At 44.7% G+C, this 17,569-nt stretch overlaps 1 protein-coding gene and 1 pseudogene across 1 annotated transcript; both read left to right on the forward strand.

Moving 5' to 3' along the window:
* Nucleotides 1-1,504: 1,504 nt before the first annotated feature.
* Nucleotides 1,505-2,287, forward strand: LOC119841970 (annotated as a pseudogene).
* Nucleotides 2,288-11,345: 9,058 nt separating this feature from the next.
* LOC119841611 (olfactory receptor 11G2-like) lies at nucleotides 11,346-12,278 on the forward strand. The gene is given in 1 exon segment (XM_038369169.1): nucleotides 11,346-12,278. A coding segment is annotated over 1 exon segment (933 nt).
* Nucleotides 12,279-17,569: the final 5,291 nt, after the last annotated feature.

The raw sequence follows: 17,569 nt of genomic DNA on the forward strand, positions 1-17,569 counted from the left end.
GTGATCCCTACTGGAATCCTGTGTCCAGTTCTGGTGCCCACAGTCCAAGAAGGAGGTTGGTAAACTGAAGAGGGTTCAGAGAAGAGCCATGAGAACGATTAAAAGATTAAAAAACCTATCCTGTACTGATAGGCTCAAGGAGCTCAATCTATTTAGTTTAAGTAAGAGGTGACTTTATTACAGTGTACAATTACCTACATGGGGAACAAATATTTAATAAAGGGCTCTTCGATCTAGCACAGGAAGTTGAAGCTGGACAAATGCAGAATAGAAATAAGGTGTAAATTTTTTGACAGTGAGAATAATTAAGCACCGGAACAATTTAGTAAGGGTTGTGGTGATTCTCCACCACTGGCAATTTTATAAGCAAGATTGGATTTTTTTTCGAGAAGATCTGTTCTAGGAATTATTTTGGGGCTGGTCTCTGGCTTGTATTATACAGAAGTCAGCCTAGGTCAGGGATGGCAAACTTTTTGGCCTGAGGACCACATTGGGGGTTGTGAAACTGCATGGAGGGCCAGGTGGGGAAGGCTGTTTCCCCTTAAACAGCCTGGCCCCCGCCTCTATCCGCCCCCTCCCACTTCCCGCCCCATGACTGCCCCCCTCAGAACACCTGACCCATCCAACCCCCCCTATTCCTTGTCCCCAACTGCCCCCTCCTGGGACCCCTGCCCCTAACTACCCCCCCGGACCCTACCCCTATCCAACCCCCCCCGCTCCCTGACCACCCCAATGCCTATCCACACCCCTGCCTCCTGACAGGCCCCCCCAGGACTCCCATGCCTATCCAAGCCCCATTGCTCCCTGTCCCCTGAATGCCTCCCTGAGAACCTCTGCCCCTCCAACTGTCCCCTGTTCCCTGTCCCCTGACTGCCGCCAGGACCCCCTGCCCTTTATCCAACCCCCACACTCCCTGCCCCCTTACCATGCCACTCAGAGCGGCAGGAGCTTGCAGCCTCGCCGCCTGGCCAGAGCCAGCCACGCTGCCATGGCTGGCCAGAGTGCTGGTGGCACAGCGCAGCTAGCTGAGGCTGCAGGAGAGGGGCCAGGGGCTAGTCCACCTCTGGCCTAGGTGGTCACAATGGTGCCAGTAACTATGAATCTAGATGAAGTGAGCTGTAGCTCACGAAAGCTTATGCTCAAATAAATTTGTTAGTCTCTAAGGTGCCACAAGTACTCCTTTTCTTTTTGTGAATCTAGTGTAGACATATCCTTGGACTCTTCTCATAAAATGCTTCTCTATTGTTCCAACAGGACAATCATTGCTCCTAAGATTGTTGGGGTTGGGTTGCAATTTGTTTCATTTTTACACGCTTCTTATCAAGTCACACCTTGGACCAGATACTGACACCATCCACTGATTTAAGTGAGCGATGCCAATTTACACTGGTGTGATCATGCACCAGACTATTAATCTGATTGTCGGTGGAGAGGAGGTCTCTGATCCTGACCATTGCCTTTGTCCTTCCATCCACAGGTGACATACTATGTATTGTGGAGAGAAATGGCCAACTGAACCACCCAGGCTGATTTTCTTCTCCTCGGATTCTCCGACATGCGGGAGCTGCAGATTTTACACTTTGTGGTGTTTCTAGGGATTTTCTTAGTAGCCCTGGCAGGGAATCTCCTTGTTATCAGTACAGTAGCCCTCAATCACAACCTTTACACCCCTATGTATTTCTTCCTGATGAATTTGTATCCTAGACATTGGATCCATCTGTCACTGTCCCCAAGTCCATGGTCAATTCTCTGTTGAACACTAAATTGATTTCTTATGCTGGATGTGCTGCCCAAGTCTTTCTCTTCATTTTCTTCACTGAAACTGACTTTGCTTTCCTCACCATCATGGCTTATGGCCATCTGCAAACCACTCCATTATGAGACTGTGATGAACAGGAGAACTTGTGTCCAAATGACAGCCAGTGCCTGGATCAGTGGTCTTCTCCATTCTGTACTGCACACCAGGAACACATTTGCAATAACCTTCTGTAGAGGTAACATTGTGGATCAGTTCTCCTGTGAAATCCCCCAGCTACTCAAGCTCACCTGCTCTGACTCAAACCTCACCGAAGTTGGGGTTATTGTCTTCAATGTGTGCATATTTGTAAGCCGTTTTGTTTTAACAATAGTGCTGTATGTTCAGATCTTCACTATGGTGCTGAGAATCCCCTCTGAGCGAGGCAGACATAAAGCCTTCTCTACCTGCCTCCCTCATCTTATTGTGGTCTCCTTGTTCCTTTGCACTGGCATCTTTGCCTATCTGAAGCCTACCTCCAGCTCAACATGAAGTCTGGATCTTGTGGTGGCTGCTCTCTATTCTGTGGTGCCTCCCATTATGAATCCGATCATCTACAGCATGAGGAACAAGGAGATCAATGGTGCCCTGAGGAAACTGATTGGGTGAACATTATCCACCAAGAATAAAATTTCCAGATTTCTCCTGCGATCCTGGCTTCATTCTGTGTGTCTTTACAGCTATAATCAACTGATGGCATCATTGTATCCATGGGAATTTGATGTGCTACCTCTTTGTGTAAAACATTGTGTTTACACTGGTAATAATCCAAACTGAGTTCACTGAAGTCAATGGAGTTACTCTTGGTTTACACCAATGTAAATTAGACAAGAATCTGTATATCTATCTACCATAAATATTTGTAAAGAAACCCATCCCTTTGTTAAAACAGAATTAAGCTTGCCTGGTGGTATCTCATGTCTTTCTGGACTATTGGGGTCAGCATAAATCAGACTTTGAAAGCCAGGAAATACCGAGTAAAAGTACACACTCCAGCAACCTTAACTTTGCTTCCTTGAAACTGGCACAAGCCACTTGGAATTATCTGCTTGCACTCCAACGGCATTCACTGTGTTAGCTGTACCTGTATTGAATGGTGGAGGCAGTAGATGATGCAGGTTGGCAGAGGTTTGTTTGTGATATGAGGAGATCTGGGGGTTAGTTTGAGGAGCATCACAGAGCTGTGGTTGCGATAGGAAAAGATCTGGGTCTGAGCTCCACCATCCCATGTGCATGATCAAAATCAAGAGGTGCACATGTACCTAGAGCTTCCAGTCCACATGATTTCAGTACAGGATTGTCAAGGTGGTGTCAGTAGCAGGGCGTTGGTGTTGTCTTGCCATGGATTAGTCAATGGATTCAATGAACTATAGGTTTAGGAGTTATTCTGCATGCATGTGTGAAGAGGCTTTAAAAAGGATATGAAGTGGTAGTTAAATTTTCCAAGTGTGGTATTCTCTGTGCATGTGTATGGGGTAGTGGGGGGAGCAGGCTCATGGTTTGAGCATAGGGCAAGTACAGGTAGAACCTGTCCACTAGAGTGACAAGATGGAACGTGAGTATGTGTATTAGGGGTGTTGTGGGACATTGCTCAAAGAGGGCAGAGATTCCCTGGTTTTCAGCAGCTTGAGTTTTGTTGAACTTGGAAGGACACGAGCTGTCACTGGGAAAGCTTAATGCTGTGTAAATGAAGTTTTTTGCCATTTATTTTCCTAATCTTTTTAACATAAAGAGAAGCTTTTGGTAGGAGTTAGTGGCCATTGTGGCCATTGTAGATAGTCATGTATGTGGATGATGAGTGGACCAAAAGTCCACTCTTTTAAGAACCACCATATTTTTTTTTGGAAAGGAGCTGTATTCTATGCACTGCTTGGCCAGTCTGGGTTTCCCCTCACATCCATCTCCACCCCCAGGTATGCTTGCTAGGTGCAGTACAATGTTGGAAACAGCCATCTGCAGCATAGGAGGCTCAGTGAAGTGGCCTAATCGTCTCAATGAGCTAGTCTCAGCTGAGTGAGATTGGCTCAAAGCGATCAATACAGCCTGAAACAATTGCTGTGAGAGGTGTGGGGCCCGAAGCGTAGCTGAGACTTGGCCTGACATGAGTAATTAACACCTGGAGGGAGGACTCATTTCTTGAAAGATAGAATTAGGGAGGTAAACAGTTCGCTAGGCTGAAAACAGAATGTGTGGACTAAATAAGCTAAGTAAATAGGTCAGTTGCCTAAGAAGACAAAATGTCTGAGCCAGCTAAGATAAGAGGGAGAACTCCCAGGTGCCATTCACTATGAAAAGGGACTAGATAAATTAGGAATGTAGACATGAGGAAAGGAGTACATGGAGTGAGAGCAATTCATGGAGAGAGGATGCTGCACAGGGACTGGTTCCTGAAAAATAACCAAACCAAACAAAAAATGTGTGATGCAATGTAGAGGAAATGCATTGAGATGTAGAAATGTATATAAAGAGAAAGGGTTTCTGGGTAACTTTGGATTTGCATCGATCACCCCATGTTAGAGTCTGATAAACTCAGTGTGGTGTTGCTATGTGCCAGATAAAGGAATGTGAGTGATGAAATCTGGAGCAGAACTGAGGTTTTTTGGATTCCAGGGGCTGGGTCACCTAGTGATGAGATGCATCCAGCTCTGGGGTGGAGCAGCTGGGTTTCAGCTGCGCAGCGATGAGGCAAGGGGTTGGCGCACCTGGTGTTGATGGGCAGGGTGTGTCCCTGCCGCTGCCTGCTGGAGGGAATGAATCCCGCAGAGTGGGTGGAGAAAGCGAGAGAACCCAGCACCTCTTATGGGCTCCACCTAAATCAAAATGGAACCAGATTGCTGGCGCTTAAAATTATAAAGGTCGTAGAACAGTTTTTAAACTAAGGTCTGGGGGGAAAGCCGATGGGTGCAGAGGAGCATGTGGTTCAGACATCCCTTAGGGGATGATCTATAAATGAAGATTCCCTATGTTCTAATAAGGAGGAGAGGATGGAAAATGATAAAATACAGGAAGGATCTGATGAGAAACAGTCAAATGAAAAAAAAGGCCCATTCAATTTTATCATGCAATAGGGGACAGCCAAAAAATGAAAAGTGTTTAAAATGCTTATATAAGTCTAAATAATAAGATGAGTGAACTAGAGTGCCTAGTATTAAGTGAGGATATTGGTATAATAGGCATCACAGAAACCTGGTGGACTGAGGATAATCAATGGGACATAGTAATACCAGGGTACAAAATATATTGGAAGGACAGAACAGGTCATGCTGGTGGGGAAGTGGCACTATATGTGAAAGAAAGCGTAGAATCAAATGAAGTAAAAATCTTAATTGAATTAAATTGTACTATAGAATTTCTATGGATAGTAATTCCATGCTTGAAAAATAAGAATATAGCAGTAGGCCTGTATTACAGACCACCTGACCAGGATGGTGCTAGTATTGGCCTTCACAACACTCTCTGGCAGGGAGATTAGAGAGGCTATTAAAATAAAAAACTCAATAATAATAATGGGGGATTTCAACTATTCCCATATTGACTGGGTACATATCACTTAAGGAAGGGATGCTGAGATAAAGTTTCTTGACACCTTAAATGACTGCTTCTTGGAGCAACTAGTACTGGAACCCACAAGAGGAAAGGCAATACTTGATTTAGTCCTAAGTGGAGCACAGGATCAGGTCCAAGAGGTGAATACAGCTGGACCGCTTGGTAATAGTGATCATAATATAATTAAATTTAACATCCCTGTGGCGGGGAAAACTCCACAGTGGCCCAACACTGTAGCATTTAATACCAGAAAGGGGAAATACACAAAAATGAGGAGGTTAGTGAAACAGAAATGAAAAGGTACAGCACCAAAAGTAAAATCCCTGGAAGCTGTGTGGAAACTTTTTAGACACCATAATAGAGGCTCAACTTTAATATAAACCCCAATTTAAAAAACGTAGTAAGAGAACCAAAAAAGAGCCACCACGGTTAAACAACAAAGTAAAAGAAGCAGTGAGAGGCAAAAAGACATCCTTTAAACAATGGAATATAAATCCCAATGAGGAAAATAGAAAAGAGCATAACTCTGGCAACCGAAGTGCAAAAATATAATTAGAAAGACCAAAAGAGAATTTGAAGAACAGCTAGCCAAAGACTCCAGAAGTAATAGCAACATTTTTTTAAAAATACACCAAAAGCAGAAAGCCTGCTTAACAACCAGTGGGGCCAAATATTATGTTACCTCTATATAAATCCATGGTACGCCACACCTTGAATACTGCGTGCAGATGTGGTCGCCCCATTTCAAAAAAGATATATTGGAATTGGAAAAGGTTCAGAAAAGGGCAACAAAAATGATCAGGGATATAGAACGGCTTCCATATGAGGAGAGATTAAGAAGACTGGGACTTTTCAGCTTGGAAAAGAGGTGAGTAAGGGGGGATATGATAGAGGTCTATAAAATCATGAGTGGTGTGGAGAAAGTAAATAAGGGAGTGTTATTTACTCCTTCTCATAATACAAGAACAGGGGGCCACCAAATGAAATTAATAGGTAGCAGGTTTAAAACAAAGACAAGAAAGTATTTTTTCAGGCAACGCACTTTCACCCTCTGGAACCCCTTGCCAGAGGGTGTTGTGACGGCAAATACTATAACGGGGTTCAAAAGGAAGCTGGATAAATTCTTGGAGGATAGGTTCATCAATGGCTATTAGCCAGGATGGGCAGGAATGGTGTCCCTAGCCACTCTTTGCCAGAAGCGTGATTCCCAGGGCATGGATCACTTGGTGATAACCTTTGCATCCGATGAAGTGAGCTGTAGCTCATGAAAGCTTATGCTCAAATGAATTTGTTAGTCTCTAAGATGCCCCAGGTACTCCTTTTCTTTTTTGCGAAAACAGACTAACACGGCTGCTACTCTGAAACCTGTTGATGATAACCTGTCCGTTAATTCCCTTTGGGACACCTGGCACTGGCCACTGTCAGAGGACAGGATACTGGGCTTGAGGGACCCTTGGTCTGACCCAGTATTTATGCGTGTCATAAATATAAAGGGAAGGGTAACCACCTTTCTGTATACAGAACAATAAAATCCCTCCTGGCCAGAGGCAAAACCCATTCACCTGTAAAGGGTTAAGAAGCTAAGATAACTTCCCTGGTACCTGACCAAAACGACCAATGAGGAGACAAGTTACTTTCAAAGCTGACGGGGTGGGGGGGGGGGAACAAAGGATCGGTCTGTCTGTGTGTTGCTTTTGCCGGGAGCAGATCCGGAATGCTCTTCAGAACTCCTTAAATTAGTAAGTAATCTAGCTAGAAATGTAAAGGAGTACATGTGGCACCTTAGAGACTAACAAATTTATTAGAGCATAAGCTTTCGTGAGCTACAGCTCACTTCATCGGATGCATTTGGTGGAAAAAGCAGAGGAGAGCTAGAAATGTGTTAGATTTCCTATTGTTTAATGGCTGGTAAAATAAACTGTGCTGGATGGAGTGTATATTCCTGTTTTTGTGTCTTTTTGTAACTTAGGGTTTTGCTTAGAGCGATTCTCTATGTTTTGAATCTGATTACCCTGTAAAGTATTTACCATCCTGATTTTACAGAGGTGATTCTTTTACTTTTTCTTTAATTAAAATTCTTCTTTTAAGAACCTGATTGCTTTTTCCTTGTTCTTAGGATCCAAGGGTTTGGGTCTGTGTTCACCTATGCAAATTGGCGAGGATTTTTATCAAGCCTTCCCCAGGAAAAGGGGTGTAGGACTTCGGAAGATATTTTGGGGGGAAGACGTCTCCAAGTGGGCTTTTTCCCTGTTCTTTGTTTAAGATGCTTGGTGGTGGCAGCACAGGGTTCAAGGACAAGGCAAAGTTTATACCTTGAGGAAGTTTTTAACTACAGCTGGTAAGAATAAGTTTAGGGGGTCTTTCATGCATGTCCCCACATCTGTATCCTAGAGTTCAGAGTGGGGAAGGAACCTTGACAGTGCGATTGTATGATGGGTTGCTTGTGATGGGGGCATGGCTCAGGAGCCCCAAGGATCACTTCCAGTTAATGTCCTGTGTTCCCAATGCTCATGCTTCAAGGTTTCAGCCAGCCACTGGCAGGGGTCAGGAAGGGATTCCCCCCCCCCCGCCATGTATTCTGAGATATTTTTTTCTTTGGGAGTTTTTTTGTTTTGTTTTATCTCCTTTCTCTGAAGCACCAGAAGATGCCCACAGCTGGAGATGGGACATTGGATGGGGATGGAGAGGGGGATGAGGTGGAACCGCGCATTCTCTTTCCCCAGCACTTGGCTGGCTGGTTCTCATCACATGCTCAGGGTCCCACTGATTGACATATGTGGGGCCAGGAAGGAATTTCCCCTCTGGCAACATCAGCAGTGACCTAGGAGGGGAATTTTGTCTCCCTCTGCCATATGTGGTTACAGGTCACTTGCCAGAATTATCTGGGTGGATCTCACTTAACAATTTCCCTGCCATGGCAGGGGCCTTGGGCACTAGCACACCCCTCTCCCTCCTGTTCTCCTCCTGAGGCTGTGATACTTTGGTATCACTTTGGCTGCTGGGTTAGTGTGTGGGTGCTGTCAGTGGCCTGTGCTATACTAGATGATCGGGTGGTCTGTTCTGGCCTTAAGTTGTATAATTCTATTCCCCTGACTGCCTCCATAGAACTGGGGGTAAAACACACAAGTTCTGAATCTCAGTGGCTTGTGCTCTAAACCAAAGTCACGTCCTCTCTCAGGCCCATGACTAGAATTCAGGAATCTTGTTTCCCAGCCCGCCTGCCTAACTCACTGCCCCAGGACTCTCCCAGAGCTGGGTTTAGAACCCTGGAGTTTTGACTCTCAGCCTAACCCAATCTGCCTACTAGGCCTCATTCTTTTCCCAGACCTGATTCCCCTCCTTCCATACAGCTCTGCTGATTTTCAGTAGCTGGGGATCTGGGCCATGTTTTTTCCACTACTACATATTTAAGTCCAATGTCTAATTAACATGGTGGAGAAAGGTACTCTGATTTAAAATTCTAACCCCTTCCCCTCTTCAGTGCAGGTGTTAGTGCTCGGAACAAACAGCCCCCAGGTGTCTCAGTAATTATCCAGTAAAACCAGGGAAGACCATACTTTAGAGCCCCACCCATTGCCACATTATAATTCTAGCTACGAATTTAAACTGATATAGTTAAATGAGTGGAAAAGGCTGTGTGGATGTTCTTAATTCAGTTTAAACCAGGTTATTCTGGTTTGTTTAAAATCAGTTAGGAATAGGTTTAAGCTAACCTGCAATCAGCTTCTTTGAGACCAAAATAAGTGTGTCCAAATATTGGTTTAACTATATCAGTTTAAAAGTCAATTCATGTTATACCAGCTGCTAAGGCCTACATTGTTACAAGAGCCCAATAAACATCCTTCAACTGCCCAGTAGTTCTCCAGAAAAGAGTACATTCCAGACTGATAGGCAGACAGCCAGATAAAAAGAAAAGTGTGAGAATAGATACATCCAAGTTTAAAAGAAATAAAATAAAGGCTTTAAAACGTTTCAGGTAGACTTATTTTCTCTTTCATAAAGGAACAAGAAAAGAAAAAAGTATTTTACAATTCCTTTGTAGATCGCCTTTAAAAAGAACTTCTGTTCTGTTTGGTAAAAAGAAAAGGAGTACTTGTGGCACCTTAGAGACTAACAAATTTATTAGAGCATAAGCTTCCGTGAGCTACAGCTCACTTCATCGGCTGTAGCTCACGAAAGCTTATGCTCTAATAAATTTGTTAGTCTCTAAGGTGCCACAAGTACTCCTTTTCTTTTTGCGAATACAGACTAACACGGCTGCTACTCTGAAACCTGTTCTGTTTGGTATTCTTTGTACTCAGACGATCAGAATAGATACATCTTTGGGTTTGTCTGGAACCCAGAATTTATGTAAGGCCATTTTAATCAAATCTAGACATATGTATAAAATATATTTATTGGTTTAACATTTCCAATCTCTATTTGAATCTTATGAATCAAATCTATGAATTCATATAATATATATTTACTACTTTAATATTTGACTTTAACTTGTAAATTAATGTAATATACAGTTCTTAACTTAATATTTCAACTGATTCTAGAAATGTGTCCTATATGGAAATATTAACTCAATATTTTAATTAGCTCTAGAGGCTGAAAAAAAACCCTACAAATTTAATATTGTAACCAAATCTAAAAATATATTTAGTTCTTAATTGAATATTTTTACAAAATCTAGACATTTATATACATATTAGCTTAAATTGTAACCACACCTGAGAAATACAATACATCATTATTAATATTTTAATAAAATCTGGAAATGAGTACAAAACTAGTCAAATGTGATATATAATTCTTAATTTACTATTTTAATTAAAAACGAGACTATATTATTAATTACTTTAATCAAAATAGAATTCATTGCAGATATAATGCAGATATAACGCAACATGTTTAACAAATCTGGAAATCATCCCAATAATCTTAAATTTAATCAAATCTAGGAATTAACATGATATGTAAATATTAATTTAACATGTGAACTGAATCTAGCAATCAGTACAGCATGGACTTAATGAGTTTAAATTTTCATTGAATGTAGGAATGAATATGATATATAATTCTTAATGTATTATTTTAATCAAAACAGTAATTAATATAAAACAATTCTTCATTTATTATTTAAATTGAATACAGAAATTGAGAGCATATATCGGTTTTCATTTATTTTAGGAAAATAGGAATTAATTATATTAAAATATTAATATAATTAAAAATAGGAATTGATATAATATGCAGTGAATCAAATAATCAGATCAAGAAATTATCATAACCTGTAACTTTTAATCCTGGTCATTGACTGGGGTTCCTAGGTGCTACCTCAGTAATAATTAAAAACTAAGTAATTAGTAAATAGTATAATTATCAAGTGACTATACATTAATTTCACATATAATATACATTCAGTTCACAAACAAAAATGGATTCCAGAGTTTAATCATATTGATATATTAATATAGATTTTTCTTCTGCAGAGCTGCGAAGGTCAATCCATGATTGATGTCATCTTTGGATCTATCCAAACTCAAGGTAAGGAATTTTAAAAAGTCACCTAAAGATGCAGCCCTAGCCCAGTCAATGTCACTTTAGCCTTGAAGAGTAGGGAGGAGAGAACTTGAAATCAGTTTCCCGTGCTTCTCCGAGTATCCTCTGTTGTGTTGATCAGCATAGATGGGGTTTGTGATCCTAGACTGGTCCAGAGGAGCTGATCCAGCTATCGAAGGAGGAGCAAGAGTTTGTTTCCCAGGCAAGGCAGCTAGCCGAATGCCAGAATGCAGGATCTTTATCTGGTGCTGAGGGTTTCCAAAGACAGAATAAACCCAGCTTGAGTGTCAGATCCCAAGCAGAGTTTGAAATGTGATATGTATGAGAGAGATGCTGACAGTGACTCTGTGTGCGTGTGTCTGCTATTCCCTACTACTCTAATGACTCCTCCCCTCCCAGATCTCTAGCTAGAATGTTGGTGTCCTGTTGATTATTTCGGCTCCGGGGCCTCTTGATGAATATGACCAACAATACCATCCCGGTGACCAAGTTCATCCTGCTGGGTTTCCCCTCCCTGGGCTGGCTGAGTCGCACCTTCCTCGGTGTCCTTCTCTCCTTGGCCTATGCTAGGACGCTGGCAGGAAACCTGTGCATTGTGTGGGCTGTGCTGCGGGATCCCCACCTCCAATGCCTGCCCATATACATCTTGCTGGGGAACTTCACCTGGCTGGAGATCTGCTACATCACGACCACGCTGCCACGGATGCTTTCTGACCTAGTGTCCCCCACCGCCCCCATCTCCTTCCAGGCCTGCTTTGTGCAGTTTTAATTCTTCTTTTCCATGGGGGCCACCGAGTGCCTCTTCCTCTTGGCCATGGCCTTGGATAGGTACCTGGCCATCTGCCACCCCCTGCCCTACCCCATCCTCATATCCCACCAGCTCTGCTGGGCCCTGGTGGCCTCCTGCTGGCTCTGTGGCTTCCTTTGGTTTGTAGTGCCCATCGTCCTCATCTCTCAGCTCTCCTTCTGTGGTTCCAACACCCTGAATCATTTTCTCTGTGACCCAGCCCCGTTGCTGGCTGCCTCCTGTACCCCAGCTTCCTGGACTGAACAGGCCTGCTATGCCCTGAGCTCCCTCATCATCTTTGTCACCATCCTCTTCATCTTGGCCTCCTATGGGCTAGTCATCAGGGCTGTGCTGTGGCTGCACGCAGGGGCCGGGCAGCACAAGGCCTTCTCCACCTGCACCTCGCACCTGGCCATGGTGGGCCTGTTCTATGGCTCTGCCATGGTCACCTATGTCAACCCGGCTGCCTCAGGGAGCAGCGGGAAAGTGGTGACTCTCTTCTACACAGTGGGGACCCCGCTGCTCAACCCACTGATCTACAACTTGAGGAACAAGGAGATGAAGGAGGCTGAGAGGAGGACCCTGCTGGGGAAGCGGTAAGGGGTTCTGCTCTGGCCCCAGCCTGCAGGCACTGGACTGTCAGGGGGTTGGGCAATGGGATATGGGGCCTTTTCCTTCTGGGGGGTGCAGGCTCCAATGCAGCAGGGGGAACACACACAGCATTTTTCATGACCTCTAGGGGCTACTCATAGTATAAAAAATGCCTGTATGATGATACAACTGGAAAATGAGGGGGGGGGCAGGGGCAGGTGGGGGGTATATGTGTCCTTGATGTAGGAAATAAACTGTGCACAGTGTGTGTGTTTGCAGGGGGTAGGAGTGCAAACCGAGTGTGTGTGCAGGGAGGCTGGCTTGCATCACTGCCCTTTTTGTGCAGCTGTATTTAAAAGCGGTTACCTGGATAAAAGTGTTATCACACTTAGAGCCCAAGAGCAAAGTTCTGCTCTCCTTTTCTCTGCTGTCAATCAGAAGCAACCCCAGTGATTTGCAGAGACTGACACCAGTGCAACTGGGACCAAAATCATGGTGACTTTATGTTTGTACGTTATGGATCACACACCCTTCCCACAGCCAGGGATAGAACCCAGGAATCCCAGCACCCCCAGACTAACTCAGTAGACCCCATTCCCCTCCCATGGCTAGGGACAGAAATGAGAAGGTTTCTAACCATCGGAGGTGTGAGGTTCTGGAACAGATTCCCAATACGAGTTGAGGGGGTAAACAATTACTTTTAAGGGAGAGCTGGACAAATATATGAGTGGGGTTGTATGATGGGGTTTCTTGGGATGGGGAGAGGGACAGGGTTTAGCAATACTGAAGGTCCCTTCTGGTTCATCTCTGATGTTCCTAGAAGCTCATGCTTCACGGTTTCAGCTGGACACCTGCAAGAGGTGACGAGGGATTTCCCCTCCCCCTCAGCACCAAAAAATATTCTATTTTTTTTTATGTGAGGGGTTGTTTGAGTTCTTGTCTTCTTCCTCCAAAACATCAGGGATGGCCACTGCTGGAGAAGGGAAATTGGATGGGGGTGGGCATGGCTCGGAGGTGGCACTGAGCATTCTCTGTTGCAGGTGCTTGGCTGGCTGATTTTTGCTCACATGCTCTGGGTCTAACTGGTCACTATATGTGGGGTGGGGAAGGAATTTGCCCCCCGGTCAGATTGGCAGTGACCTTGGGGGTTCTGCACCTTCCTCTGCTGCGTGGGATGCAGCTCACTCATCAGGATTATCTGGGTTTATCTCACTTAACCCTTTCCCTGCTATTGCGAGGCTCTTGGTTCACATCAGTCCCTGCTATTCTCTGCCTGTGGCACATAATAATTTAGTCTCCAGTGGACTGTCCTATTTTGGTCTAAATTTTGGTCTGCTGGGTGGTGTTGATGGCTTGTGATTTACAGAAGGTCAGGTGAGGTGAGGTGGCGATCCCTGGTGGGCTGGCTTAAACTCTAACCAATGAGTCCCGACTCCCAGATCCCCTGCTCTAACCCACTAGATCCCACTTTCCCACTGCCCTCCCAGAGTTATGGATAGATCCCAGGAGTGGTGACTACCCATCCCTCCCTGTTGTAAGCCACTGGACCCCACTGCCCTCTGAGAGCTGGTAAAAGAACCCAGAGTCCTGGCTCCCAGTCCAGTCCTCTGACCACTGCACCACATACCCACTGCCTGTGCTGTGTCAGTTCTAGGCATTAACAGAGGCTGTCCATCTCTGAGGGGTGTCCATCTGTTATCTTTCATGGGAGTTAGACCCGATTAATAAATCACGCAGACCAGACTGTAAATCCCTTGGCGTAATTAGCCTGTTTTGATGTCTGAACATTTCTTGGTCTGGGTATTGATGATTTGGGTCACTGGCAGAGCCAATTTAAGAGCTGAGCTGAAGTTACTGCTGGTTCCTGCTTGAAAAGTTGAAGCCAGGCAATTAGAAGGAAAAGTTATCTGATCTCCTGAGAGAGCTGAGGGCAGAATCAAGTGCTAGGAGAAGGGTGGGGCTGTGGGTCCGGACTGGGTGGGTCAGGACTGGGTCCCCACCTGGTGGAGAGGGCAGCTGTGTCTCCAGGGTCCATTCAGCTCTTGGTCTCTGGCAATGAGCAGAGCTATTCAGGCTCAGGTTCACATGGACCCCTGCTCTGCTGGGAACGAGCCCACTCATTACACATGGGCCCCACTGCACAGAGCAGGCAGGCATCAGCGGGGGGGGGGGAAAGGAGGAAAACCTTTCATTGTGACAAGCAAGGTAGGCCATTTCCAGCAGTTAACAAGAACATCTGAGGAACAGTGGGGGGTGGGGTGGGGTGGGGTGGGGTGGGGTGGGGGGGAGAAATAACATGGGGAAATAGTTTTACTTTGTGTAATGACTCATCCATTCCCAGTCTCTGTTCAAGCCTAAATTAATTGTATCCAGTTTGCAAATTAATTCCAATTCAGCAGTCTCTTGTTGGAGTCTGTTTTTGAAGCTTTTTTGTTGAAGGATAGCCACCCTCAGGTCTGTAATCGAGTGACCGGAGAGATTGACGTGTTCTCCGACTGGTTTTTGAATGTTATAATTCTTGATGTCTGATTTGTGTCCATTTGTTCTTTTCCGTAGAGACTGTCCAGTTTGACCAATGTACATGGCAGAGGGGCATTGCTGGCACATGATGGCATCTATCACATTGGTAGATGCGCAGGTGAACGAGCCTCTGATAGTGTGGCTGATGTGATTAGGCCTTATGATGGTTTCTCCTGAATAGATATGTGGACAGAGTTGGCAACGGGCTTTGTTGCAAGGATAGGTTCCTGGGTTAGTGGTTCTGTTGTGTGGTGGTGTGTGGTTGCTGGTGAGTATTTGCTTCAGGTTGGGGGGCTGTCTGTAAGCAAGGACAGGCCTGTCTCCCAAGATCTGAGAGAGTGATGGGTCGTCCTTCAGGATAGGTTGTAGATCCTTGATGATGCGTTGGAGAGGTTTTAGTTGGGGGCTGAAGGTGATGGCTAGTGGCGTTCTGTTATTTTCTTTGTTGGGCCTGTCCTGTAGTAGGTGACTTCTGGGTACTCTTCTGGCTCTGTCAATCTGTTTCTTCACCTCAGCAAGTGGGTATTGTACTTGTAAGAATGCATGACAGAGATCTTATAGGTGTTTGTCTCTGTCTGAGGGGTTGGAGCAAATGCGGTTATATCGTAGAGCTTGGCTGTAGACAATGGATCGTGTGGTATGATCTGGATGAAAGCTAGAGGCATGTAGGTAGGAATAGTGGTCAGTAGGTTTCCGATATAGGGTGGTGTTTATATGACCATCGCGTATTAGCACCGTAGTGTCCAGGAAGTGGATCTCTTGTGTGGACTGGTCCAGGCTGAGGTTGATGGTGGGATGGAAATTGTTGAAATCATGGTGGAATTCCTCAAGGGCTTCTTTTTCATCATTTTCCAGATGATGAAGATGTCATCAATGTAGCGCAAGTAGAGTAGGGGCATTAGGGGACGAGCGCTGAGGAAGCGTTGTTCTAAGTCAGCCATAAAAATGTTGGCATACTGTGGGGCCATGCAGGTACCCATAGCAGTGCCACTGATTTGAAGGTATACATTGTCCCCAAATGTGAAATAGTTATGGGTGAGGACAAAGTCACAAAGTTCAGCCACCAGGTTAGCCGTGATATTATTGGGGATACTGTTCCTGCCGGCTTGTAGTCCATCTTTGTGTGGAATGTTGGTGTAGAGGGCTTCTACATCCATAGTGGCTAGGATGGTGTTTTTAGGAAGATCACCAATGGATTGTAGTTTCCTCAGGAAGTCAGTGGTGTCTCGAAGATAGCTGGGAGTGCTGGTAATGTAGGGCCTGAGGAGGGAGTCCACATAGCCAGACAATCCTGCTGTCAGGGTGCCAATGCCTGAGATGATGGGACGTCCAGGATTTCCAGGTTTATTGATCTTGGGTAGCAGATAGAATACCCCAGGTCGGGGTTCTAGGGTTGTGTCTGTGCGGATTTGTTCTTGTGCTTTTTCGGGGAGTTTCTTGAGCAAATGCTGTAGTTTCCTTTGGTAACTCTCAGTGGGATCAGAGGGTAATGGCTTGTAGAAAGTGGTGTTGGAGAGCTGCCTAGTAGCCTCTTGTTCATATTCCGACCTATTCATGATGACAATAGCACGTCAGCCTTTTTGATTATGATGTCAGAGTTGTTTCTGAGGCTGTGGATGGCATTGTGTTCTGCACGGCTGAGGTTATGGGGCAAGTGATGCTGCTTTTCCACAATTTCAGCCCGTGCACGTCAGCAGAAGCACTCTATGTAGAAGTCCAGTCTGCTGTTTCGACCTTCAGGAGGAGTCCACCCAGAATCCTTCTTTTTGTAATGTTGGTAGGAAGGTCTCTGTGGGTTAATATGTTGGTCAGAGGTGTGTTGGAAATATTCCTTGAGTCGGAGATGTCGAAAATAGGATTCTAGGTCACCACAGAACTGTATCATGTTCATGGGGGTGGAGGGGCAAAAGGAGAGGCCCCGAGATAGGACAGATTCTTCTGCTGGGTTAAAAGTATAGTTGCATAGATTAACAATATTGCTGGGTGGGTTACGGGAAAGCATCAGGATGGGTCATCAGTCCTTTGTTCAAAGCTTCAGTGTATTAAAGTTCCTCCAGAAGTATGAAGCAGCATTGAAGACCAGATGGAGAAGCTGCAGCAGCTTTTCATATTCTCTTACCATGTGGTCTTTCTTTGTTCCAAAGACACGCTGTCCATCACATGGCCTGGAAAAACCTCAGAGTTCTGTCCATAGGCAGGTCCCTGCATACCTTGCTGAGTCGCAAGGCATGTCTGCCTTCTCTCAGTGGGTCAGTTGTATACCTGATGGTCCTTAATGGGCCATTCAGCAGGCTAGGCAGAGCTGAGACCAATTTATCCGGGGTGTCACCCAGAAGCATAGCATAAGTTTGAAATACAGACAGTATAGAGCCAATACTTATATCTTTAAATACAAAAATGATACACGCAAACAGATAGCATAAACATAACAAGCAAACCATAACCTCGTCTTAGACACCTTATTTGACCCCCTTTATACAAGATTTGGTGCCACTACAGGACCTTGGTTGCAACAACGTTCTATACGGTCCCAATTCAAGTCAATAATGTCATACCAGCACCAAAGGGCGCTGTCGCTGTTAGCAGGCTGGCTTGCAGCACAACTGAGACAGTTGCTGCTAAAAGCATTTTATTTCTGATTATACAGTCATATATATACGATAGTTGTTTATCCTTTTTACAATTCATTATCCAATGTCCTTATCTTAGTGTTTCATTATTCTGCTGTGCTGGAAACTAGAAGTCGCTTCTCATGCTATTAGCTTTTTAGTGTAGCCAAA

This window comes from Dermochelys coriacea, chromosome 13, assembly GCF_009764565.3.
Source record: "Dermochelys coriacea isolate rDerCor1 chromosome 13, rDerCor1.pri.v4, whole genome shotgun sequence".
NCBI lineage: Eukaryota > Metazoa > Chordata > Testudines > Dermochelyidae > Dermochelys > Dermochelys coriacea.